Here is a 26,415-nt window from a genome sequence, read left to right as displayed (position 1 = left end):
AAGGTTCATCATATTGGTTGCGTTACCTTTTACGACAATTTATTAAACTTTACACAGTATTTACGGTTGAGTTTTAAGTTGATCTGAAATTATAGCACGTGGATTACTTGGGTTGTGAAGCCAAGATCCATAGCTAACAAACTGCAGTGTGTGACATACAGTTGTGTTCAGAATAATAGCAGTGTGTTTAATAAAAGTGAACAAAGCTCAAACTCCTTATAATAGCTTTTATTTCCATACACGCAAATGCATTGGTAACACTGCATATTCTAGTCCAAATCAAAACCTGAAGAAAAGATGATCAAATTTGTGTGATTCCTTTACAGAAAGAGAAGAAAATGGAATATTAGTCTATTCAAAAAATAGCAGTGTCTGCATTCTTCTTTACAAACTCAAACATTCACTGTATAAACTAAAAAATGTTTCAAGATTTTGCTTTCCTCTGAATTGCCGAACTAATATTTTATTGTATAACCGCTGTTTCGGAGAACTGCTGCACATCTGTGTTGTCCAACCTCTGGCACCTGTGAACAGGTACAGTATTCCAGACCAGGATGATTGGACTCCATTCCACAGTTCTTCTGTATTTCTTGGTTTTGCGGGGTGACACCAAAAATGCTGTTTCTGAGGGACATTTTCCATTGGATTAAAGTCCGGAGATTGGGCTGGCCACTCCATAACGTAAATCTTGTTGGTCTGGAACCAAGATGCTGCTCATTTACTGGTGTGTTGGGGGTCCTTGTCTTGTTGAAACACTCATTTAAAGGGCATAAGGCAATGTGATCTCTTCCAAGTATTGTGAGGTATTCAAACTGATTCATGACCCTTGGTATGCGATAAGTAGGCCCGAGACCATAGTATGAGAAACATCCCCATATCATGATGCTTGCACCACCATGCTTCACTATGTTCAGAGTGTACTGTGGCTTGAAGTCAGTGTTTGGGGGTCGTTGGTCTTTAGACCCAAAAAGAACAATCTTACTTTCATCAGTCCACAAAATGTTGCGCCATTTCTCTTTAGGCCAGTCAACATGTTCTTTGGAAAATTGTAATGGGACTTTGTGGGGGCTTCTTGCCGATAGCTTGGCCTCACACAGGCGTCTTCTAATTATGACACAGATACTCACAGGTAACTTCAGACCTTCTTTGGTCATTCTGGAGCTGATCATTGACTGAGTTTTTGATATTTTGGCTGTTCTTCCACCCATTCCAATGGTAGTTTTCTTCCAAATCTTTCGGGTTTTGGTTGACAATTTATAGCATTTGCGATCATTTTAGCTGAGCAGCCTGTGGTATAACCTATTGGTCCGCGGCTTCCAATAAAAAAGGGCAGGTGTTAAATCCGTATAGCCGTGCAGTTCTCCGTGGGCGCGACTGCATGACCGCGGGGGGTTAATGGGGTAGTTGGAGCGAGTCGCACCTGCACGTGTGGGTGCAGTCGTTCTCGATTGCCTCATTGGCTTCCTGCGGTGTGTGACTAAGGCACTGCACCCACGGAGGTGTATTTATACGGGTCACACCAGGATGGGGAGATAGGGATAGATCGATCGGAGACAAAGAGCGAAGGAGGTTAGAAGACGTGAAGAACCGTCTTAGCAGCTACAATCTGGCCACCTGTACAGAGGAGACAACATGAGCTAGGGGGTAGTTCGCCCCACTGAATGTTCTATTGGAGCGGGGTGAGCAGGGCAGGTGTCTGCAGGAGCGACTGCGGGAGCGCGGAAGATGAAGGGAGGAGAGCCGACCTCGGACGGTCTGGCAGTGACATCCATAAGGAGGCCAAGATGGAGGTAGGCAGAAGGAGCTTGTCGCTGTGGGGTCTCCACCGGCTGATGCAGCAATGGGTGAGCCGGGGAGAAAGAGAGACGGAGGTGAGCCGGACAGTAACGAGAAAGAGACTTCATTTTAACCTCTGATTTTAAAGGATTTATGTATTGATGGTTTTTATCCTCACTGGACTTGGATTTATTTATTGACACCTGATGCGCTGCACTTTGGACTCTGTTGTTTTAATAAAAGCACTTACACACTTTTTGTGAAATATCCCCTCAACTCAACTTCAAAACAAGTTAATTAGCAGCAAAAACAGGTCACTCATTAAGAAAAGGGTTAGAATGAAAACCTGCAGCCACTGCGGCCCTCCAGGACAGGAGTTGGCGACCCCCTGCTCTACTACACTTACTGGTCAATGCTTTGCCATGTAGAAATATAATTTCTACCAAAAACAGTGATGGATCAGGTTAGTGATGTCGGACTGCCGTTATTTTGAACACAACTGTAATTCCCCCGTATGATGCAGTGAATATTTTTTACGTTTAGGAGCCGTCCATAGAAAGGGGTATCCTCCACTGGATTTGTCGTCTCTTGCCAATTGTTTCTCCTTTGCTGTCGGTGTAATTGTTTTTGAATTCTTGTTTCTGTTGTTTAGCGCATTGTGTTTTGTCCATCTTTGCATAAGGTGGAGGAGTTTCTCTCATTTCTTCACTTCTTCAGAATACTGTGGTGTGCAAAAGGGGCCATTCCACTCTGCTAGGTATTGTTACAGAGTAAGAGTTCACAATAAAAATACTGAATGGATAAATACGCGTACAAATCTTTTGTCATGCACAAAAATAAGGGTGACTTTCAAGGGGATTGAATACTTTTGCACACCACTGTAGCTGAACAGGAGGTTATTGTGTTTTTTTTTGTTTAATACTTTTTGTACTTGTGTGTTCTTAGAGTTTATTAGGCAAGTTTACCTTCCACTTAGCAGTATCTACACACGCAGACAGCCAAACCTTTTTCTAACCTTGATTAGTTGGTGTCCATGCAGAGGTTTTCTTGTACAGCTTATGTAGATCACTTTGTGGCCAGTTACGTATTCTAAAACTGTAGGATAGGACTGAGATTGCAAATTGGTTTATGGTTAGACTTTTCTTGTTTGTAGTGAGGATCCTTTTTGTTCTTCTAATGTTCTCTTTCGCTGACGGTTTGCTTTAATGCCTTATGATGCACATCTGCATCTTAAATAAGTTGTGGTGTACGGCTGATGTGCTTCTCCAGCTGGGTCACCTATATAATGGATGGACCAGTGGAAAGAGTATATTCAGGGCTTTACCTCCCCCCAGAACACTAGATAGCAGCCCCCCTGGGTTGCAGCAGTGCCTTGGCCTCCCACAGGGCTTCTTGGGAGCCCAGTTTGCTGGGTTCCGTGAGTGCCGCCAAGGGGCGTTACAGGAACGGCTAAACCCTTTGGTGCAGCACTTCTGCCACACCTGGAAGAAGATCCACAGATACCTGGAGCACTGGGTGCCGTATAAAAGGAGCCAGCTGCCACTACTCCGAGAGCTGGAGGACAAAGCTTACTAGGAGGAGTGGAGGTGGATTGAGGGGAAGAGAAAGAAGAAGAAAAGAAAGCGTTTTATGCTGTGGGTTTAGTGCTTTAACAGTGCTATGCAGGTGGGAAACAGGAAGGCGTTTCCCACGAGGAAAAATAAAATAAAAACGTGTGTGCAGAACTTGTGTCCTGCATCTGTCAAGAGTCGGGTTTGAGTGGCAGGAGCGTCCTCTGCAGGCCACAAAGTCCAAAGTATTAAGTTTCTTCAGTGTTAACATTTCTCAGGATACACACCTAATCAAGGTTAACATGTTCAGGCAGATGTTCATTTCCAATTATTGAAGATTACTTTGGCACACTTGTCAAGCCCAAACAAATGTTGGAACGGTTTGAAATTTCTTTTACCACGTGTGACTGTTCCTTTCAGCTGTGGGCAGGTGAGCTCTACAGTTTTAGGTCATGCGAAAGAGATGCGTGGACAAGTCTGGGTTCAGCTGATGGTGAATGCCGATATGAAATTAAAGAGCGAGGTTATTGAGAAGGGGGCTTAATGGGTTTGATACCAGCGAGTAAAACAGAGTGAAATGAGCCCCCTTGAAATATTCATCTTTTATTATGTTTGGGACAGTGATCAGTTCTTTTGCTGCATGAGTGTTGGTCAATGGAGCATGGTGGTTGAAATGAAGTTTATCAGGACAGGGTGGACACTGTAAAGGGTTTGTTTGTAATCAATCAATCAATCAATCAATCAATCAATCAATCAATGCCACACTGAGGTTTCCATGTTTCTTACAAAATTTCATAATTACTTTGTTTAGTCTCTTACTTCCTTTTTGCGCTACTGCCGTCAAGTTGTTTTGGGCCAAGTGTTTGTAAATCCTAGCTGTGTCCACCAAAGTGAAGAGCTTCTAAACAGTAGAGAGGCAGGTTCTCGGGTTGTAGTTTTTAGAAAAATTAATATGTTTCACTTTTTGAGAGCCGGAAGGTTCTCCCTTCTTTGTGAGCCGCTGTACTGTTATCTCTGTTTGTTGCATTACCATCCTTTCACAGTCAGCCATATCCTGGTGCAGGGATGTTGGGTGCTCTGAGCAGAATTAGGTACCGTGGCTACCTCAGCTACCTTCCACTTAGCAGAACTTTTGTATTTATTTATAAGCACTTCTGCTGTTACCTCAGTCCATCAGATTTCTTCCACTTGGGTTAATAATGTAATTTGGTTATCCAAGTTTTTTCTTTGTTATGTCCTTGAGAATATTCATAAATGTTTCTCCGATAGTCTTTCTTTTTTGTTAGGTGGTATAGTTATGTTCAGGTTCACTCTAGAACTTTCTTGGATTATTCCTTGAATGGTCTGCTCTGTATCCCATCTTAGAGTTTGTGTTTACGTTCAGGTCTTCATATGTTAATATATATTACTGCAATTTTCTTTACGTGATCTCACTCCTTCTACTTAGACTTAAATAAGTCTGTACTATTATGATGGGACCAGCACCACTACCACCAATCTGGGCTGTCACTCTAATGGACGTCTGAAGATGATGCACAATTGCTACCACCATTCACCTACCCAGATACTGAAGCAGGGAATGTGCACCTTTTTCTTTAGGGACATATGTGGCCATTTTGAGTTGTTATTATTAGTATCATTTTATACTAAGAACATAGTTTTTGCCTTGATGAGATTTAGTATGGTTCTTGTACAACAGAGCCGAAGGCATGAAGGTAGTCATAAAGACTTAAGTAGATAGGTGGGTGACTCCTTCCTCCTTCTTGCCCATCTTACTTACTACTTGCGGCTTCTTTCTAGTGTGAAGTCTAGCGTGTCTCTGAAGAACGTTCATATAACGGAATTGTTTGCCACATTCCATGCAGAAAAACGGCTTCTCTCCTGTGTGAATTCTTGTGTGGCTCTGTAGTCCACACCTGTCAAGGAACTTTTTGCCACATTCCACACAGCAATACGGCTTCTCTCCGGTATGAATTCTTGTGTGTCTCCAAAGACCACTCCTATAACAGAATTGTTTACCACATTCTAAACAGCAATATGGCTTCTCTTCAGTGTGAATTCTTTTGTGGCTCCAAAGACTAGCCTTGTGACTGAATTTTTTGCCACATTCCAAACAGGAATATGGCTTCTCACCTGTGTGAATCAAAGTATGGCTCTGAAGGTCCTTCCTGTCACAGAATTGTTTGCCACATTCCAAACAGCAATACAGATTCTCTCCAGTGTGAATTCTACTGTGGTTCCGAAGATCGCTCCTTTGACGGAATTGTTTGCCACATTCGGAACAGCAATACGGTTTCTTCTCACCTGTGTGAATTCTTGTGTGGCTCCAAAGGCCACTCCTGCGACCAAATTGTTTGCCACATTCCAAACAGTGAAATGGCTTCTCTCCAGTGTGAGTGATTTTGTGCCTATGCAACGCACTCCTGTCACTGAATTGTTTGCCACATTCAGAACAGCAAAATGGCTTCTCTCCAGTGTGAATTCGCTTGTGGGTGCAAAGGCCACCCCTCTGACAGAATTGTTTGCCACATTCCAAACAGCAGTACGGCTTCTCCCCTGTGTGAATTCTTTGATGGCGCTGAAAGGAGCTCCTTTGACAAAATTGCTTGCCACATTCAGAACAGCAGTGAGGTTTGTTTCCTGTATTAAATTTAAAAGGAAAAAAAAAAAAAAAAATCAACCCACTGCTCCATTACTGGCATTATATCACAACATTAAATAAATGGTGGTTAAAATCATGGGCAACCTTTTATAAGCATAGACAATAAGATTTCACATGGAAATGTCGCTCCACTTGTTAATTTCTTCTTCTATGTTACAACTACACATCACTTGAGCGCACTCTCCGGATCCAAGAAGTTAAAATAGCAAACTAAACAGATCGGGTGTGAGAGACCCAAATGACAAGATCATTGGTTGCATATTGTTTTCTGTATTACAGGACTGTATCGTCATTTTGTCATCATGCTCTTAAAATATCATTACAAATTACAGTATATGATGTTCTTGTTTTATTCGACAAATGGAAATCAAAAATTATACTGTTTGGTTATCAAGATATTGAGGAGTTTCATTTGCAAAACAGTGCTATGCCAAGCTGTGTGAGATGTACCTTTAATCACCAGAGCAGACCAAAGGCACTTGACTCCATAATGAATGTATAAATGGCTTATTTAAATCAAGAAAGAAAAGCAGAGGAATGAACAAAACGATGTATTCATACACGGGTCTACAGGAGCTGCAGTGGTCTGGAAGAAAATTAGACGAGAAAACACAGGATTATCAGCAGTTACTTATGTCTGCTCTGGAGCTCTGGGAGTGGCGGGGGACACCAGTACTGGTTACCTTTGTGACACACGCTCGGGTATAGCTGCACACTAGATTGTCTTTGTTGCTTTCTCCCCTTTCCCTTCAGTCTCGACCATTTTGTTTTTCCCTCGTCCCTGTACCGCTACTAACTAACTAAAGAATTTATTTTCATGCCTGCTCATAATGATGCCATCTCTCGGGTAGAAGAGCTTCTCTCAATTTGGCAACTCTTAGCCACGATGAAAAAAACCTTTAATAGACTGGGAGACTCATTTATAAGACTTTGGACCAAACATATAAGGCGCTCCATTATTTTCAGCCAAGCAATACGTTACAACCCTATTTGCTCAGACCCGACAGACCGGGATTAACAACTGCAGGAGCTCAGACAAGATTTCATCAGACAGACAAAGGTATACTCCACAAACAACAGACACTCAAATATGAAGAGCTACTGCCGTACCCAGAGACAACCTTCTGGAATATAAAAGCAAAGACAACAAGAACTGCATTCCCCTCGTTGTCACCTACAACCCACATCTTGAAGCACTTCGAAAAATTACAAACACACTTCAGCCAATGCTAAACAATGACGAAATGCTGAAAGATGTATTTCCAGAATCTCCCCTCCTGGCAAACCTGCAGCAACTAATTCTCCGAAGCTCTCTAAGTGAACCGACAGAAAATGGCACAACTCCCTGCCTACAGAAAAGATGTAAAACGTGTTCTTACATTTATGATACAGATTGTGTAGTTATACCACACTACCGACTAGAACATCACATAAAGGGATCATTTAAGTGCAGATCACCTAATATGGTTGACCTAATTCTCTGTATGAACTGCACTCTGTACCGCCCTCTGATTACATGATTATAATGTGTGCTGCCGTCCTAGAGTGGCAGCAAAGAGAAAGAAAAGAAGTGAAGAAATGATCCGGGGGGCGAGCGATCGACACTACTCCCCACTACACCACCACCACAAGTACAGAAACATGCCAGCAAAGGCAGAGTTAAAACACTCATATACGTATTATTGCACTGCAGCACTTCCCATCCCACACAAATCACGGCACAAAACACTCAACTGCATACGCCACTAATACATAAATATGAGAAAGAGAAAAAGAAAAATTTAATGCGTATTCATTGTTAGGGATGACCATCTACAGTCTGTGGTGGGGAATGATGCGGCGAACTATACCTCCTGTTCCAGGAAATGCACAGCTTAACAGTCCCTATTGCTGGCCCGTCAGGTCCTCTCCTGAATGCCTTCACCTCATTCAGCAGAGAAGAAAAATTATTTGTCCGGAAATGAACCTGTGTTCCTCTGACGTTTCCATGAGGGGTGAATAGCTTTTCCTCTCGACTTTTCCTTTTATGGGGTCTGCTTCTCTTTTGGCTCTGCACTCTCTTCTCACCTTTTTCCTCCTCATACAGCCTATTGGGCTCTCCAAGCCATGTGCTTCCCTCCCCATGTACCATTGGCCGGCCTTACAAATTCTTCCATTCTACAAATTATCAGGAATGGGGAAAAGTACAAACTAACCGTGACACACACATGTTCAAGACAACCAATACAGAGGCCCCATCCCCATCCCCAAACCCTCCTTCGGGGCACAGTAGGGTTCCATGTTGGTCACGTGGTATGTATCTGTTTTCATGTTACTGTTAGTTTGCCATTGGACTTGGTAATTAATGGTCCCTCATTGTTTTATTACTGTTGCTGGAACAAACCATTTTGGCACAAGCTTGGATGTAAATCTGGATGATGCTTTTGAGAGGTAGTGTGTCCTCAGCCAAACCTGGTCCCCTTCAGAAAATCTAACAGTCTGTCGGCACTTATCGTAACACTGGGCTTGTTGGGCCTTGGCACACAGTAATCTCTCTCTAATGAGATCCTTTAAGTTTTCTTACTGCAAGACCTTAAGATGTCGGGATGAATCAGGAATTGGAGGAGTGACAAGCCGCTCTAGGGGACCGAATATCTGTCTTCCGAGAAATGTAAACGGTCAAATTAATAATGTACAGTGGTGTGAAAAACTATTTGCCCCCTTCCTGATTTCTTATTCTTTTGCATGTTTGTCACACAAAATGTTTCTGATCATCAAACACATTTAACCATTAGTCAAATATAACACAAGTAAACACAAAATGCAGTTTTTAAATGATGGTGTTTATTATTTAGGGAGAAAAAAAATCCAAACCTACATGGCCCTGTGTGAAAAACTAATTGCCCCTTGTTAAAAAATAACCTAACTGTGGTGTATCACACCTGAGTTCAATTTCCGTAGCCACCCCCAGGCCTGATTACTGCCACACCTGTTTCAATCAAGAAATCACTTAAATAGGAGCTACCTGACACAGAGAAGTAGACCAAAAGCACCTCAAAAGCTAGACATCATGCCAAGATCCAAAGAAATTCAGGAACAAATGAGAACAGAAGTAATTGAGATCTATCAGTCTGGTAAAGGTTATAAAGCCATTTCTAAAGCTTTGGGACTCCAGCGAACCACAGTGAAAGCCATTATCCACAAATGGCAAAAACATGGAACAGTGGTGAACCTTCCCAGGAGTGGCCGGCCGACCAAAATTACCCCAAGAGCGCAGAGACGACTCATCCGAAAGGTCACAAAAGATCCCAGGACAACGTCTAAAGAACTGCAGGCCTCACTTGCCTCAATTAAGGTCAGTGTTCACGACTCCACCATAAGAAAGAGACTGGGCAAAAACGGCCTGCATGGCAGATTTCCAAGACGCAAACCACTGTTAAGCAAAAAGAACATTAGGGCTCGTCTCAATTTTGCTAAGAAACATCTCAATGATTGCCAAGACTTTTGGGAAAATACCTTGTGGACTGATGAGTCAAAAGTTGAACTTTTTGCAAGGCAAATGTCCCGTTACATCTGGCGTAAAAGGAACACAGCATTTCAGAAAAAGAACATCATACCAACAGTAAAATATGGTGGTGGTAATGTGATGGTCTGGGGTTGTTTTGCTGCTTCAGGACCTGGAAGGCTTGCTGTGATAGATGGAACCATGAATTCTACTGTCTACCAAAAAATCCTGAAGGAGAATGTCCGGCCATCTGTTCGTCAACTCAAGCTGAAGCGATCTTGGGTGCTGCAACAGGACAATGACCCAAAACACACCAGCAAATCCACCTCTGAATGGCTGAAGAAAAACAAAATGAAGACTTTGGAGTGGCCTAGTCAAAGTCCTGACCTGAATCCAATTGAGATGCTATGGCATGACCTTAAGAAGGCGGTTCATGCTAGAAAACCCTCAAATAAAGCTGAATTACAACAATTTTGCAAAGATGAGTGGGCCAAAATTCCTCCAGAGCGCTGTAAAAGACTCATTGCAAGTTATCGCAAACGCTTGATTGCAGTTATTGCTGCTAAGGGTGGCCCAACCAGTTATTAGGTTCAGGGGGGCAATTACTTTTTCACACAGGGCCAGGTAGGTTTGGATTTTTTTTTCTCCCTAAATAATAAAAACCACCATTTACAAACTGCATTTTGTGTTTACTTGTGTTATATTTGACTAATGGTTAAATGTGTTTGATGATCAGAAACATTTTGTGTGACAAACATGCAAAAGAATAAGAAATCAGGAAGGGGGCAAATAGTTTTTCACACCACTGTAAGTATCTGGCTCTAGTTTAGGAGAAAAGTGTTAAACTAGCAGGAATGTAAATTAATTTTACAAACTCAAAAAAAAAAAGTAAAGAAATAATCTGGGGCGCGAGCAACCAAAACTACTTCCCTACTACACCACCCCAAGTACAGAAACACACCAGTGAAGGCAGAGTGAAGTTAAAAAATTATTATTACAGCAGTGCAGGTGAGCAGAGAGCGGAGGAGACTTCGTGCCAGCAAAGCAGCGGGTCCAGAGGGAGCATCGCCACGACTGCTGAAGGTCTGTGCATTGGAGCTGGGGGGTCCTCTACAGCGCATCTTCAACCTGAGCCTGGAACAGGGGAAAGTCTTGAGGCTTTGGAAAACATCTTGTATCACCCCAGTCCCAAAGGTATCATGTCCTAGTGAGCTGAATGACTTCCGGCCTGTCGCTCTAACGTCGCATGTGATGAAGACCATGGAGTGGCTGCTGCTTCACCAACTGAGGCCACAGGTCCAACACGCCCTCGACCCTCTGCAGTTCACATACCAGGAGAAGGTGGGAGCGGAGGATGCCATCATCTACATGCTACACCGATCCCTCTCCCACTTGGACAGAGGCAGTGGTGCTGTAAGAATTATGTTTCTAGACTTCTCTAGCGCCTTCAACACAATCCAACCTCTGCTCCTTAGGGACAAGCTGACAGAGATGGGAGTAGATTTATACCTAGTGGCATGGATCGTGGACTATCTTAAAGACAGACCTCAGTATGTGCGTCTTGGGAACTGCATGTCTGACATTGTGGTCAGCAACACAGGAGCACCGCAGGGGACTGTACTTTCTCCGATCCTGTTCAGCCTATATACATCGGACTTCCAATACAACTCGGAGTCCTGCCATGTGCAAAAGTTCGCTGACGACACTGCTATCGTGGGCTGCATCATAAGTGGGCAGGAGGAGGAGTACAGGGACCTAATAAAGGACTTTGTTAAATGGTGCGACTCAAACCACCTACACCTGAACACCAGCAAAACCAAGGAGCTGGTGGTGGATTTTAGGAGACCCAGACCCCTCATGTACCCCATGATCATCAGAGGTGATTGTATGCAGAGGGTACAGACCTATAAATACCTGGGAGTGCAGCTGCATGATAAATTGGACTGGACTGCCAATACTGATGCTCTGTGTAAGAAAGGACAGAGCCGGCTATACTTCCTTAGAAGGCTGGCGTTCTTCAAAATCTGCAATAAAATGCTGCAGATGTTCTATCAGACAGTTGTGGCAAGTGCCCCCCTCTACGCCGTGGTGTGCTGGGGAGGCAGCATTAAGAAGAAGGACAAACTGTGAGGACGGCAGGCTGTATTGTTGGCATGGAGCTGGACAGTTTGACATCTGTGGCAGAACGACGGGTGCTCAAAAGGCTCCTATCAATCATGGAGAATCCACTGCATCCACTAAACAATGTCTTCTCCAGACAGAGGAGCAGCTTCAGCGACAGACTGCTGTCACTGTCCTGCTCCACTGACAGACTGAGGAGATTGTTCCTCCCCCAAACTATGCGACTCTTCAATTCCACCCGGGGGGGTAAACATTAACATTATTCAAAGTTATTGTCTGTTTTTACCTGCATTATTATCAATCTTTCATATTGTTTTTTTGTATCAGTTTGCTGCTGCTGGAGTATGTGAATTTCCCCTTGGGATTAATAAAGTATCTATCTATCTATCTATCTAAAAACAATACTTGAAATTAACTTTTCATCAATATTGCATTGAATTTTGATTCTGTGTTTGGACTTGCATCGTGACAAAGCAACGTATAACTGCCCGTGAGTGAAAATTGTTTCTTTCTCTCTAATAAATAAAGCGACTTTTTTGAATGTTTGTCTCTGTGATTTGTTAATTGTCTTAGCAAAGGCTATTCTAACGGGAAACTGTAAACGTTTTAATATGAATGGCATATCAAGATCTCCTTTGGTGTCTAAAGTTATCCGTGGAAGATGTACTACATTACCTTTCTTTTTGTTTGTTAAATTTTACATGTCAGAATTGTTTGACCAATTTTGAATACAACTAATCTTGTCCTATTGCATAGCCCATCACTCAGACATAAATTACACAATAACATTACGATACATCCTTCTTTCAACAGTAATTCAGCCGGTGGAAGACCAGACGGTGTTATCAGTTGTCGATATTCTACAGGATATTGCTAGTTGATGTTTTCATCTTCTGTACAGTCACTACCAACTGTTTCAGCATAGTCTATTGATACACATTTAACCAATTTTCTGTGTAACTGATCGACAATTTTTGCATTAATTCATTTGACTTCATCGTTTCTCAGTGCTGGGATTGCCCGTGTACTCATTTCTTCTGTTGATAACCCTTCAGGATTAAATTCTTCAATAAGATTTGGACATAATAAGTCTTTTTTTATTATGAACTTTAAGTGAGGAAAACGTAAAAATTTATAAGAGCTGACAGAGCAGGAACTGTGACTGACAAAAGCATTCACAGGAATGAGAGGTGAGAGGACAGTGGGCCATTAACCGTAAATGGTCGAGAGGAGGGCGGGGACTTGAAAAAATCTCTTGGCAATAGTCTCGTCTCAAGATTTTCTTTTACAATAGAGAGATATTTATGTGAAAAACACTGACATTCAAGTCTGGTGTTGCTGGATTTGCACTTCAAAGTCCCAGACTTCAACCAATGGAATCCTACTAAAGCATACTTAAAATACATCTAACTTAATAAAAAGTCATAGACATATCTAATAACACTGCCCATTAAAATCAAACAAAATCTTACCCATTATCTGGTCAGTTGCCTAGACCACTCTGAATACAACCAGCACCAAAGTGCTTCAACAACACATTATAAAGTCTGTGTGTTGGTGGGCGTCAGTGAAAAGACTTTTTGCGGCCTCTTTTCTGTGACTCATTTACTGTGCAGTTGAAATGACAAATTCTTTTGATTTCATTAATCTCATTGTTAAGGCCGTTAGTCACAAATATTTCCTGACAAAATACGAATGGCAGGATGGGGGATGTATTCATGGCCATGTGCAGCAGGAAAAAAAAAATCTCTGGGTCCAATGATACAACACGAAATTGACCAAAGACATATCTGTGATATCCTAAGATGTCCAGGGATGCACACGAAATACAATGAATGGATCAATGTGAGAGGCATGGGTAGGCAGTCGAACTCCATTTGTAATGGGAATCGAGACTTGCAGTTGTAAGTGCAGGTTATAAGCTTACAGAGATTAAGTCCCTGCCCTTTGTACACAACACCCATCACTACTACAGATTAGATGATTAAGTGAGGTCTTCAGGTCAGCCCACTGTGGCCACTCATGGCCTCTGGTGGAGTGCCTAGAAGACTATTGACCCTGACTATAGAGGAAGTAAAATTGGCCTCCAACCGATCTGGTCTTCCACTTCTAGTCATCACCCGAACCTGACCCCAATTCTTTACAAGAGCATCAGCACTTCAATATCCACGTTTTCTGTATCCACAGGGTTTTTAAAGAAAGTAACCTCGGCAGATAACGTGAAACTGACTGTATTTATTTATTTATTTGGATATCCTGCAGGGCCATATGCACAGTTAAAAGTCCTGTGGGCTCATATCATGGTAGTTACTCTTTTATGGTTAGAATATTTTTAAATTGTTCTGTTTTTTTGCACCAGAACCCAGCCACAGGGGATACACAATCCAATGTTTCTTTGTTCCTGTCCCAAGCCCGGATAAATGGGGAGGGTTACGTCAGGAAGGGCATCCGGTGTAAAATTTTGCCAAATCAGTATGCGGACAACAATACGGAAAGGTTGACAGATGAGATTTGACAGGTTCGCTTCCCGGTTCCTCCCTGTGTGGATAGCGCTTTGAGTACTGAGAAAAGCGCTATATAAATGTAATGAATTATTATTATTATTATTATTATTAGGAGTCCTCATGGACTATGATGTTGGCTGATGATGTTGTGATCTGTAGTGATAGTAGGGAGCAGGTTGAGGAGACCCTTGAGAGGTGGAGATCTGCTCTAGAGAGGAGAGGAATGAAGGTCAGTAGGAACAAGACAGAATACATGTGTGTAAATGAGAGGGAGGTCAGTGGGATGAGGAGGATGCAGGGAGTAGAGCTGGTGAAGGTGGATGAAATTAAATACTCGGGTTGAACAGCACAGAGTAACAGGGAGTGTAGAAGAGAAGTGAAGAAGAGAGTGCAGGCAGGGTGGAGTGGGTGGAGAAAAGTGTCAGGAGTAATTTGTGACAGACGGATATCAGCAAGAGTGAAAGGGAAGGTCTACAGGACGGTAGTGAGACCAGCTATGTTATATGGGTTGGAGACAGTGGCACTGACCAGAAAGCAGGAGACAGAGCTGGAGGTGGCAGAGTTAAAGATGATAAGATTTGCATTGGGTGTGACAAGGATGGACATTAGAGGGTTGGGAGACAAAGTCAGAGAGGCGAGATTGTGTTAGTTTGGACATGTGCAGAGGAGGGATGCTGGGTATATTGGGAGAAGGATGCTAAGGATAGAGCTGCCAGGGAAAAGGAAAAGAGGAAGGCCTAAAAGAAGGTTTATGGATGTGGTGAGAGAGGACATGCAGGTGATGGGTGTGACAGAGAAAGATGTAGAGGACAGAAAGATATGGAAGAAGGTGATCCGCTGTGGCAACCCCTAACGAGAGCAGAAGAAGTAGTTCTATGTTCACAAGAGCTATAATAGTTCTATAAAAGTGCCAATTAAATAGATGTGACAAACGCATTCTCACATATCAGTCCCGTAAAAATAAATTAGAAGCAGAAAATAATCCTTCAAAATTGAATCAAATGTGGCAGATTCAGTTGTATACATTCAAGACAGGATGGATTAAAGACAAAGTGTTAGGTGAAAATGCATATTTAACAGACACTCAACTGGATTAAGTGGGCCTGAAATGAGATGCTTACGATAGGGTGCCACAATAAAGAGTCTGGAAGGGCACTAGAGAGACAGAATGACCACAGAAGTATGTGATGATCATTCATAATATAAAATAAGGTAATAAGAACCCAGTTAAAAACAGCGTTGGGGAAACAGAGATGATCTCAGTTAGAGTAGCTCTATATCCGAGATCTTCTGTAAGTCCTTACCACTTTAATCTGGTAATAGATGTGTTCACTCATGAAATAAAAGATCAATCCTCTGGTGCATGCCTTTTGCTGACGATAACTGTGTTGTGTAGTATAGTACAGTATATTCTTAAAGTTGATGACTTTCATACATTTAAAGAGAATCATGAGCATATATGAAAATAAGCATTATATCCTGGTGCAAGTTAAAATAGTAAGGGTCACAGTTAGTCTTAGACCATGAAGGTGTTAATTAAGAAGGGCCACCATTGATTTCAGTATTGAAGAGCGGCCTGCTTGCTCTTTTACTTGCTTTGTTTTGAATTTCTGTGAATAAAGGACGTTGTGTTCTTTGAAGGAGGTGAGCTGACGGGCAGAGAGATTTTCTTTTAGGAGCACAGGCGCTGGGTCTTCTGCCTGATATGGCAGATTAAACAAGTGTCCCTAAGAATTCATGGCTTAATTATACAAACACTTTTGTCAAGCTTTCCTATTAGTGCGTATACCTAGAGGTTAATGGTGCATTTAAGTTTATATGCCTGTGCCTCTTTATGAATAATAATAATAAAGCTACAGAAGATCATATTAAACTAGTTTTAAATTATGTAAGAATTAATTGTTAAGGACCTGAACTTTTATTTCAAGTAGTGCTAGAGGTTAATGGTGCATTTAAGTTTATATACCTGTGCCTCTTTATGAATAATAATAATAAAGCTACAGAAGATCATATTAAACTAGTTTTAAATTATGTAAGAATTAATTGTTAAGGACCTGAACTTTTATTTCAAGTAGTCAAGAAGCACCATGTCAAGCTGTCTGCAGCTTAGCCCTTATCAGTGAAGCTGCACAGCTGCCGCCTAACTGGCACGGATGTCTATTCTGTCAGCCTTAAGAGATGCCAGTGCAACAAGTAAACATTAACTGAACTAATAATTAAACAGTACAGTTTTCACAGGTAGGTTCTACGGAGTCCAAAGTAGTGGTGAGAACTAATTAACCAAAGGCACTCAGTCTTTAACAGCTCAGGATTAGGGAGGAGTGATTAGGGGACGCTCACCTCCAGGGGGCAAATACATCATTCGAGCCAAAGGGATTTTAATGAAGAAACAGACATTGATGGGTAAATTGTTATGAGAAAGTCTATGATGGCAGAAAATTGTTATGAGAAAGTCTGCACCACCTGGTGATTGTTATGAGAAAAGGTGCTGAACGAAGTCATATCATGAGAAACCCTGTAAAGCAGATGATGGGAAATTGTGTGAAAAGGGAATATTTTGTGATTTGAAAATCATGGAATGCTCGAGGCTCAATTCATCCGAACTGGGACCATGTGCGCATCACGTAATAAAGCCTGATTCTGCTGCCTGTCCCGAGACTCCGAGTGCCTTCTTTGGGACTGAGAGTGCCCGTGCTGCCTTAACTGGCTTCAACAAAACATGAACGGAGGAAGTAGAGAGGTGTGATTAGAAAATTAGAACAATCTAGAAGAGAACAGGCCATTCAGCCCATCAAAGCCCGCCAGTTCTACCCAATTAATTCCTCCAAAATTACATCTATTTTTGAAAGTCCCCAACTGTCTGTGGTTCTCTGTGTAAAGAAAAACCTCCTAAGGTTTGTACAAAATTTACCCTTAACAAGTTACCAACTGTGTCCCCTTGATAAGAGGTCTGTGGCGAAGCAAGATTTTTAAATAAATAATCAAGTCCCAGAGCATGCAGGTGTCATTCCAAGGTTGATGTGATTGCAAGCAGGTCAGTTAGGTGCCTCATTCACACCTCGGAGTAGGTGTAGGAGAGCACCTGCACCCAGTCAGGGCTATACAGGGAGACTGGATGGCAGAGAGTGGAGATCACAAAACAGAAAAATCGGTTGAGAATGAAAAATAAGAAAACAAAAAAAAAAAGACATTGAGGTTAAATGAAAGGAAAAGGGAAAGGGAAATTGGACAGAACTGGAGCAATATGAGAGGTGAAGCAGGCAGATGGGAAGGTTTGCCCAGTGAGTTAAGCATATGGCCAGAGGCTTCATCAATCCCAAGGAGCCCAAGGGGCATAAAGGCTGCTCTTGCTGACCACTCTCCAATTCAGGAGTGACCAAGTGCTCTGGGAGGCACCCAGAGAAGCCCAACAGACTGCGGAGTGGAGGGAGCAATGAGCAAAGCTTGGCACAGCACTCTGTGAGCCCAAACAGACTGGCATCAGGGATCCAAGTTGGATTAAGGGTTGTCTGCACTGCTGGTGGAATGCTCCTCATGCTGAGGAATCTGTAAAAGGTAAGCCGAGGAGACATTGGATTTTAAAGAGAAGCACCAAGGCTCATGGTTTTTAAAACAGGATGTTTGCCCTTGATACTAACCTTGTTTTAAGGGAAGTATTTGTTTGGACATTTTAACCTCCACTTGACACTTTTTGTTTTATGGCTTATTTATTTATTGAAGACTTCTTGAACTGCACTGTTTTTTGAATACTTTGCTCTATTTTTAATAAAAGCCCTGTACATTTTAAACAAACCCCTTGCTGACCATGTGTGTCCTCATTTGCCTGGCTCATCTTGGTTAATGACTATCGATGGTTCCTGGTTTGAGAGGCTCCAAGTAGCGACCAGTGAGCAGGGAGCCAACTTAGACCGTTACAACAGAAACGGAGATAAATAGAGAAGGTCTTTGTAAAACTGATGATTAAAGATAAATAGGAAGAAGACGGAACATGTGAGGTTTAATAATGATCAGGATTCAGAGGTTAGCCTGCAAGAAGAGACATTGAACATAGTGGTTAAGTATAAATATGTAGAATAGGTGGTACTCCAAGATGGAGAATTAGATGCAAAGATAACCCACAGAGTGCAGTGTGGATGGAACAATTGGAAGAAGGTATCAGGAGTAGTGTGTGATTGAAGAATTAAGGTGAAGGTTAAAGATGAGGTTTTTAAGACAGTGATAAGTTCAGCAATGGCATATGGAGCCGAGACCTGGGCAGTAAAGGGAGTATGGGAGAAGTTGGATGTGGCAGACTGTGAAGATGGATGTGTGGAGTTAACAAGAAGGAAAGAATAAAAAAATGAGAGAATCAGAGCTACAACAAAAATAGAAGAGCTATCTCAGAAAGTTCAGGAAAATAGGTAGTAGTATGGACATGTGATTAAGACAGACAATGAAGATGTGAGCAAAAGAATGATGGGAATGGAAGTCCAGGGAGGTGGAGGCCAAAGACAAGGTGGATGGATAAAGTGAGAGAAGAAGATCTGAAGGAAAAGGGCTTGACTGAGGAGGAGGTGCAGGGCCGTGCTGTATGGAGAGAGTTGATCAAGCACACTGACTCCACATTGAAATGAAAAGAGAAAAAGAAAATGTGATTTCTATCATCTACAATTTAATCTAATTCAATTTACAGTTAGAAGAAAAAGTTTGTGTGCCCTTTTAACTTCCTTGGATTTCTGTATGAATTCCTCCTGAAACTCTGGTCTGATCTTCAGCTACATCACAGTAACAGACAAACACAATTAACTTAAAACTCATAATGCACAAACAATTGGACTACTGATGTTGAACACGTCATTCAAACATGTAAAACCTAACTTGTGACCGTCTATGCTAATAAGCTCTCCAGAAGCACATTGGAGTCAAAAGTTTAACCAATGGGATAAGAGTGGAGGTGAGGCTTGGAGGTGCACAACCCAATAAAAAGCCCACAAAGTTTAGGAGCTGGCAGTCAGCTCTTCTCATAAATATAATTTCATGAAATATCACAGGACTTTAACAGAAGAACTGGAGAAGTGCATAAAACCCTAACAGTCCATTGATCCATAGAAAGACGCCATCTACAAATGGAGGAAATGCACTGCTGCAATGGGTGTCATTCAAAGAGCACTGTTCGAGTGCAGTGGTGAAAAATGACCCCGGGAAGAAGAGCAAACAACCTTCAGATATCTCTTGAACTCGACAGTGTCTCTGTCCATATGTCCACTAGAAGGGAAAACACAAGAACAGTTCTCATGGAAGGATAAACTTGAGGCACACTGTTCTCTAAACAAAAATCTCGGCACATCTCAAGATTTCAAAAGACCTCCTGGATGTTCCACAACAGACAATGATCTGTAGATGAATGAGATTTGGCAGAAATGTATGACACTTGGGTTATGGTGGAGCAAGAATCATGGCTTTGGGTCACTTTGCTTCCTCGGGGCCGGACAGCTTACTTTCATCAAGGGAACATTGAATATAAATCTGACCGCAGAATGAAAACATAGAGAAGCTGGGTAATTAAACCAGACAATGAAACAAAACAAAAGAAGCAACCAACAACAGAAAGCCTTAAATGGAAGGAACCAGATATTCTGGAATGGTCCGAGTCCAGAACTCAAAAAAATGGAGATGCTGTGGACTGACCTGAACACAATTCACCAAGAAAGGAGTCCCAGCAATACTGAGGAACTTAAAAAGTTTGATAAGTTGGAATAGCGGCTCAGTAGCTACAGTAAAAGTTTGATGGAGGTCACTGAAGTTAAAGGAGGGTCAACCATCTAGTAAAGACAGGGGGGTCACACAATGGACTTTAAATGTTTATAACAATGTAATCAGAATTGACAAGAAGTCTAATTGGTTTTGCATTTTCAATGTAAGACAATTTTGTTTGTCTGCTTTTGGGATTGAGCAGAAGATCAGATCACATGGTTAGGAGGAATTAAGGCAGAAATACAAGTAATTCAAAAGGGCTGACAAACGTTTCTTCCATCCGTAGTTTTCTACTGGCACAGGACATTTGAAGAAAGTCACAACTTCACTGCATGTCCATGCATCTAAGAAAAAGCACAAGATCTCCTGCTCAGGTCCCCACACTTAACACTAAAACTTACACACATTCTGATTTTATACTTACTTTTATCAGACTGATTTGTTGTAGGTTGCTGATCTTCTTCAGTTCTAACAGATGAATTTTCCTCAGTCCCATTTGTGACAGATTGTAATGATTCAGACTTTACATTGCTTGATGAACACTGTCTGCTTTGAGAAGAGATGAACTCAGCCTTCACTCCATCTTGAAAGTCGTCTTCTTTGACTCTCTGCACACTTTCATTTGTGTGTATCTCAATGCTGACAGACTTCTCTTCGGCCTCATCTTTAATATTCACTGATCCAAGTTCACTCTCCTCACCTTTAATGTCTAGACTCTCCTGTTTAGGGTGGTCAAACTCCCATTTGCAGTCCTCCTCCTTAACATTTGCAGTCTGTTTCTCCATGATATTTGTGTCAGCCTCACACATCTCTTCTTTTACACTGGTCCAGACTTCACAGTAAATTACACCTTTTACTTTTTGTCTGTGGAAAGAGCAAAATTTATTTGCATAAAACCTTCAGGACCTTCAACGGCAGAATGTCATAGGGTTGTTTCAAAGTTTATTGTTAACACTAGAATCACTGAAGCCTATGAAAAAACCCATAATCCCGGGCCACCTAAAATCACTTCGCACCTCTCCGTCAGTGTCTTTTGTCTTGTAAATGTGTCGATCAGCACAAGCAGCCTGATATTCCATCCCCTGTGACGGAGCTCAAGTCTCTTTATCTGGGAGTGAGATGCCTGGAGTTGTACAAGTTAAATAATACAGTATAGCGTTATTTGAATACAAGCATTTCATGTGTGTTTCATGTCTACAATGATCTGTGCAAGTGTAGGATCACAGGAAATACAAGGCAAGAAATGCTGAACACACACCTAAAACAGAAACTTTTTTCATGTTATACTAATAATAATGTGAAGTGTTTAATGTGTGAAGACTATTGTCCAAATATCAAATAAACGTGCGTTTCAATTCAAGAATATAACCAAAGAAAAAACAAATCATTCAATTTACATGTTGCTGTCAATGAGTTAAAAGCCCAAGCTCAAATGTCAATAGACATCGTTAAAGTAGTAAATGACTTGCAGGTAAATGCAGAGAGAGGTCATTTATCTGTTCTCATCCTCTTAGATCCGAGTGCCGCATTTGACACCATTGATCATAATATTCTTAGAAATCGCCTTAGTCAGTGGGTGGGCCTCTCTGGCAGCGTCTTAAATTGATTTGAATCCTACCTGGCAGGGAGAAAATTCTTTGTTAGTTGTGGTAATTACAACTCAAAGACACATGATATCCTATATGGTGTTCCACAAGGCTCTATCCTGGGTCCGCAGCTCTTCTCAATCTACATGCTTCTGTTAGGTCTGATTATCTCAGGACACAACATGAGCTACCACAGCTTTGCTGATGACACACAGCTGTATTTATCAATAGCACCTGATGACCCTGATTCTCTTGATTCACTAACACAATGTCTAACTTGTATCTCAGAATGGATGAATAATAACTTTCTCAAATTAAATAAAGAGAAAACCGAAATCTTAGTGATTGGCAATAATGGATATAATGAGGCTATTAGAAATAAACTGGATGCATTAGGATTTAAAGTCAAAACGGAGGTAAAAAGCTTAGGGGTAACTGTTGACTGTAATCTAAATTTTAAATCGCATATTAATCAGATCACTAGGACAGCATTTTTTCAGTTAAGAAACATAGCAAAAGTTAGACCTCTTATATCATTGAAAGATGCGGAGAAATTAATTCACGCGTTTGTTTTCAGTCGACTAGATTACTGTAACACACTCCTCTCAGGACTACCCAAAAAAGACATAAATCATTTGCAACTAGTGCAGAATGCAGCTGCTAGAATCCTAACTAGCAAAAGAAAATTCAAGCACATTTCTCCAGTTTTGATGTCAATACACTGGTTACCTGTGTCATTCAGGACTGACTTTAAAATTCTGCTTATGGTTTATAAAGCCTTAAATAATCTCGCCCCATCTTATACAGTGGTGTGAAAAACTATTTGCCCCCTTCCTGATTTCTTATTCTTTTGCATGTTTGTCACACAAAATGTTTCTGATCATCAAACACATTTAACCATTAGTCAAATATAACACAAGTAAACACAAAATGCAGTTTTTAAATGATGATGTTTATTATTTAGGGAGAAAAAAATCCAAACCTACATGGCCCTGTGTGAAAAAGTAATTGCCCCCTTGTTAAAAAATAACCTAACTGTGGTGTATCACACCTGAGTTCAATTTCCGTAGCCACCCCCAGGCCTGATTACTGCCACACCTGTTTCAATCAAGAAATCACTTAAATAGGAGCTGCCTGACACAGAGAAGTAGACCAAAAGCACCTCAAAAGCTAGACATCATGCCAAGATCCAAAGAAATTCAGGATCAAATGAGAACAGAAGTAATTGAGATCTATCAGTCTGGTAAAGGTTATAAAGCCATTTCTAAAGCTTTGGGACTCCAGCGAACCACAGTGAGAGCCATTATCCACAAATGGCAAAAACATGGAACAGTGGTGAACCTTCCCAGGAGTGGCCGGCCGACCAAAATTACCCCAAGAGCGCAGAGACGACTCATCCGAGAGGTCACAAAAGACCCCAGGACAACGTCTAAAGAACTGCAGGCCTCACTTGCCTCAATTAAGGTCAGTGTTCACGACTCCACCATAAGAAAGAGATTGGGCAAAAACGGCCTGCATGGCAGATTTCCAAGACGCAAACCACTGTTAAGCAAAAAGAACATTAGGGCTCGTCTCAACTTTGCTAAGAAACATCTCAATGATTGCCAAGACTTTTGGGAAAATACCTTGTGGACTGATGAGTCAAAAGTTGAACTTTTTGGAAGGCAAATGTCCCGTTACATCTGGCGTAAAAGGAACACAGCATTTCAGAAAAAGAACATCATACCAACAGTAAAATATGGTGGTGGTAGTGTGATGGTCTGGGGTTGTTTTGCTGCTTCAGGACCTGGAAGGCTTGCTGTGATAGATGGAACCATGAATTCTACAGTCTACCAAAAAATCCTGAAGGAGAATGTCCGGCCATCTGTTCGTCAACTCAAGCTGAAGCGATCTTGGGTGCTGCAACAGGACAATGACCCAAAACACACAGCAAATCCACCTCTGAATGGCTGAAGAAAAACAAAATGAAGACTTTGGAGTGGCCTAGTCAAAGTCCTGACCTGAATCCAATTGAGATGCTATGGCATGACCTTAAAAAGGCGGTTCATGCGAGAAAACCCTCAAATAAAGCTGAATTACAACAATTTTGCAAAGATGAGTGGGCCAAAATTCCTCCAGAGCGCTGTAAAAGACTCATTGCAAGTTATCGCAAACGCTTGATTGCAGTTATTGCTGCTAAGGGTGGCCCAACCAGTTATTAGGTTCAGGGGGCAATTACTTTTTCACACAGGGCCATGTAGGTTTGGATTTTTTTTTCTCCCTAAATAATAAAAACCACCATTTACAAACTGCATTTTGTGTTTACTTGTGTTATATTTGACTAATGGTTAAATGTGTTTGATGATCAGAAACATTTTGTGTGACAAACATGCAAAAGAATAAGAAATCAGGAAGGGGGCAAATAGTTTTTCACACCACTGTATATCGGAATGTCTGACACCTTATATTCCAAATTGTAACCTCAGATCCTCAACAGAGTGTCTCCTTAGAATTCCAAGAGCAAAACTTTAAAGAAGTGGTGAGGCGGCCTTCTGCTGTTATGCACCAAAAATCTGGAATAGCCTGCCAATAGGAATTCGCCAGGCTAATACAGTGGAGCACTTTACAAAACTGCTGAAAACACATTACTTTAACATGGCCTTCTCATAACTTCACTGTAAATTAAATCTTGATACTCTGTATATCCAATTCATTATAATTACTATTCACGGTGGCTCTAAAATCTGTACTAACCCCTACTCTCTCTTCTGTTTCCTTTTCCTGTGTCGTTTTCAAAGCACCGTGATGTTCCAACAATGATGGATTAAAAGCCAGAAATCTGTATGACCATCAACATCAAGTGACTCTGTGAGAACCCTAACTACAAAGAGGACTATTTCATTTATGTTAGGTAGAATGCCCAGAGGGGACTGGGCAGTCTCGTGGCCTGGAACCCCTACAGATTTTATTTTTTTCTCCAGCTTTCTGGAGTTTTTTTTTGTTTTTTCTGTCTACCCTGGCCATCGGACCTTACTCCTTTTCTATGTTAACTAATGGTGTCTTATTTTAATTTATTTTATCTTTTATTTTTCTTTTCTTCATTATGTAAAGCACTTTGAGCTACTTTTTGTATGAAAATGTGCTATATAAATAAATGTTGTTGTAGACAGAAAGTTGATATGTATTCTTGGATGGTGCAGAGGTAAGAACTGCTGCTGCCTTATAACCCAAAGGTTCCAGAATCGAGTCTGTGCACGCTGCGTTTTGTGTAGTGAGCTGCTATTATTATTACTATAATATAATAAAAACATACATTCGATGTGAGTCTGCAACACCAGGTGTAAATTTTAGCTACTTGTAAAAGTTAGCGCTTGTTTTTTTTTTTTTTTTTTACTATTATTATTTAGTTTTATTCTCTCAGTGACATTCACGTGGTACAACAAATTTGCCTCTCCCTCTCTGAGTTGACGGCATTTATCTCCAATCTTTTCAGAAGAGCAGCGATGACCACAGTTGGTGCTGTGCTTGATACCTGCTCAAAACTATTTATTGTATTGGCAATCAAAGATACCGCTATCAGACTATCATGCAGCATTTGCACTTTGACAACTAAGTCACCCGTGCAGAACGTGTGAAAAACGACAGATTTGCTGCGATTGCGTACATCTGGCAATGTTTTGTTGAGAACTGTGTTTTGAGTTACAACCCTGGGCAAAGACTTTCCAAGTCTGTGGTCATAAAGTTTATGGAGCCGTTTCTGGACAAAGGCAGAACCATAACAATAGACAGCTTGTCTACAGCGCTTTCACTGGCTAATAGACTGCTGCACCACAACAAAACTCTGCTTGGCACCATAAGTAAAGTGGGACTCCCATCTGCAGCTAAAGTCACTTCAGTGCTCATGCATCTCTCCACACAAGTGTTTAGACCTGGCAGTGCCATGTGACCCTAATGGTTCAATAACCTCTATACCGATTATTACGGAGTAATGCTTTTACACACTGTTTATCAACAAGAGGGGCCCAGTCATGAGCTGTCGACGTTGGGTGCGCGAGTGGTTTCCCTTAGCGATTAAAATCGTTTTGTCACCAACAAAGCTCCAATTTCCATCCTCCCGACAATGTGCTCGCTTCAACACGGGGGAAGTGCTCAGGCATTCAGGCTCGTTTCGCTCTGCTCCGCTCTGACATTCATACTCGTTTCACTCCACGAGATGTGACGTGACGTTCGAACTCGCGAGTTCACGTTACCGGCGGACAGGTTGACTCTGATACGGAGCATGCGCAAAATCAAAACAAGAAACGGCGCGCAGATGTGAATGTACACAAAGATAAATAAGTACGACTTCATCACGCGTCTGCACATAACTGAAAGGGACCCTGCTGTATTCCTCGGGCAACCGATATTCTCATTACTCCTCAATTCGTGGGGAAACAACCTGATAAATCAATGTTCACATGCTGCGTTTACGTCTCTGGGCTCTTTAAAACAAATCAGGCTTAAGTTATGTTAGGGGAGACACTGAAATGACCGGCGAGGATTCGTCAGTGCACAGAACACTCCATCGAGAACAGAGCTAAATCTCCCAACGCTATGGAAACCACGAGGAGCTTCCGCGTTCTGCTCGGGCACTATCTGACAATGGTGAGCCACGTTTACACTGTCTCTTATACTTAGATAAATATGTAGATACCTTTTTGTTTCTCCAGCGTGCACATAAACTGAAGTCGACCTCACAATTGCGTTGCACTCGCAGCCATCTGCCTTCCAGTTCAGCGCCGGCCTGCAGCGTGGCTTCAGTTTCCATCACCCCCGGATGACGTCATGCAGCCCGCCCTGAAGTGTACACGTGACGATTTCCTAAAAGGCTGAATGCGGGGTTAAAGAGCACGTTCAAAACTCCAGGAAAAAGCGGTTTCGCTACCGTTAAAGATTGTTTGCCTCTTTTGAAAGGGAAAGAGCTTTCAAAGTAGAACTTTCACTGTATTGTCAACCAGCGATGTTAAATATGAATAAAGAT

General features: G+C 41.7%; 1 protein-coding gene across 2 annotated transcripts; it reads right to left on the bottom strand.

Annotated features, from left to right (window-relative positions):
- Positions 1 to 3,169: 3,169 nt before the first annotated feature.
- LOC114668915 (gastrula zinc finger protein XlCGF52.1-like) lies at positions 3,170 to 26,210 on the bottom strand. Of its 2 annotated transcripts, none has more exons than XM_028824945.2 (3): positions 26,089 to 26,210; positions 20,255 to 20,694; positions 3,170 to 5,966 (listed from the first exon to the last, which is right to left on the bottom strand). In XM_028824945.2, the coding sequence occupies exons 2-3, from the start codon at positions 20,637 to 20,639 to the stop codon at positions 5,056 to 5,058; spliced, it is 1,296 nt and encodes a 431-aa protein (XP_028680778.2). In that variant the 5' UTR covers positions 20,640 to 20,694; positions 26,089 to 26,210; the 3' UTR covers positions 3,170 to 5,055. The 2 variants fall into 2 exon arrangements, with proteins under 2 accessions (XP_028680778.2, XP_051782339.1); XM_051926379.1 differs by having other exon boundaries at positions 20,255 to 20,686.
- Between the last annotated feature and the right edge of the window lie 205 nt (positions 26,211 to 26,415).

Source organism: Erpetoichthys calabaricus, chromosome 1, assembly GCF_900747795.2.
Source record: "Erpetoichthys calabaricus chromosome 1, fErpCal1.3, whole genome shotgun sequence".
Lineage (NCBI taxonomy): Eukaryota > Metazoa > Chordata > Cladistia > Polypteriformes > Polypteridae > Erpetoichthys > Erpetoichthys calabaricus.
This window is presented reverse-complemented; position numbering and strand designations above follow the sequence as displayed.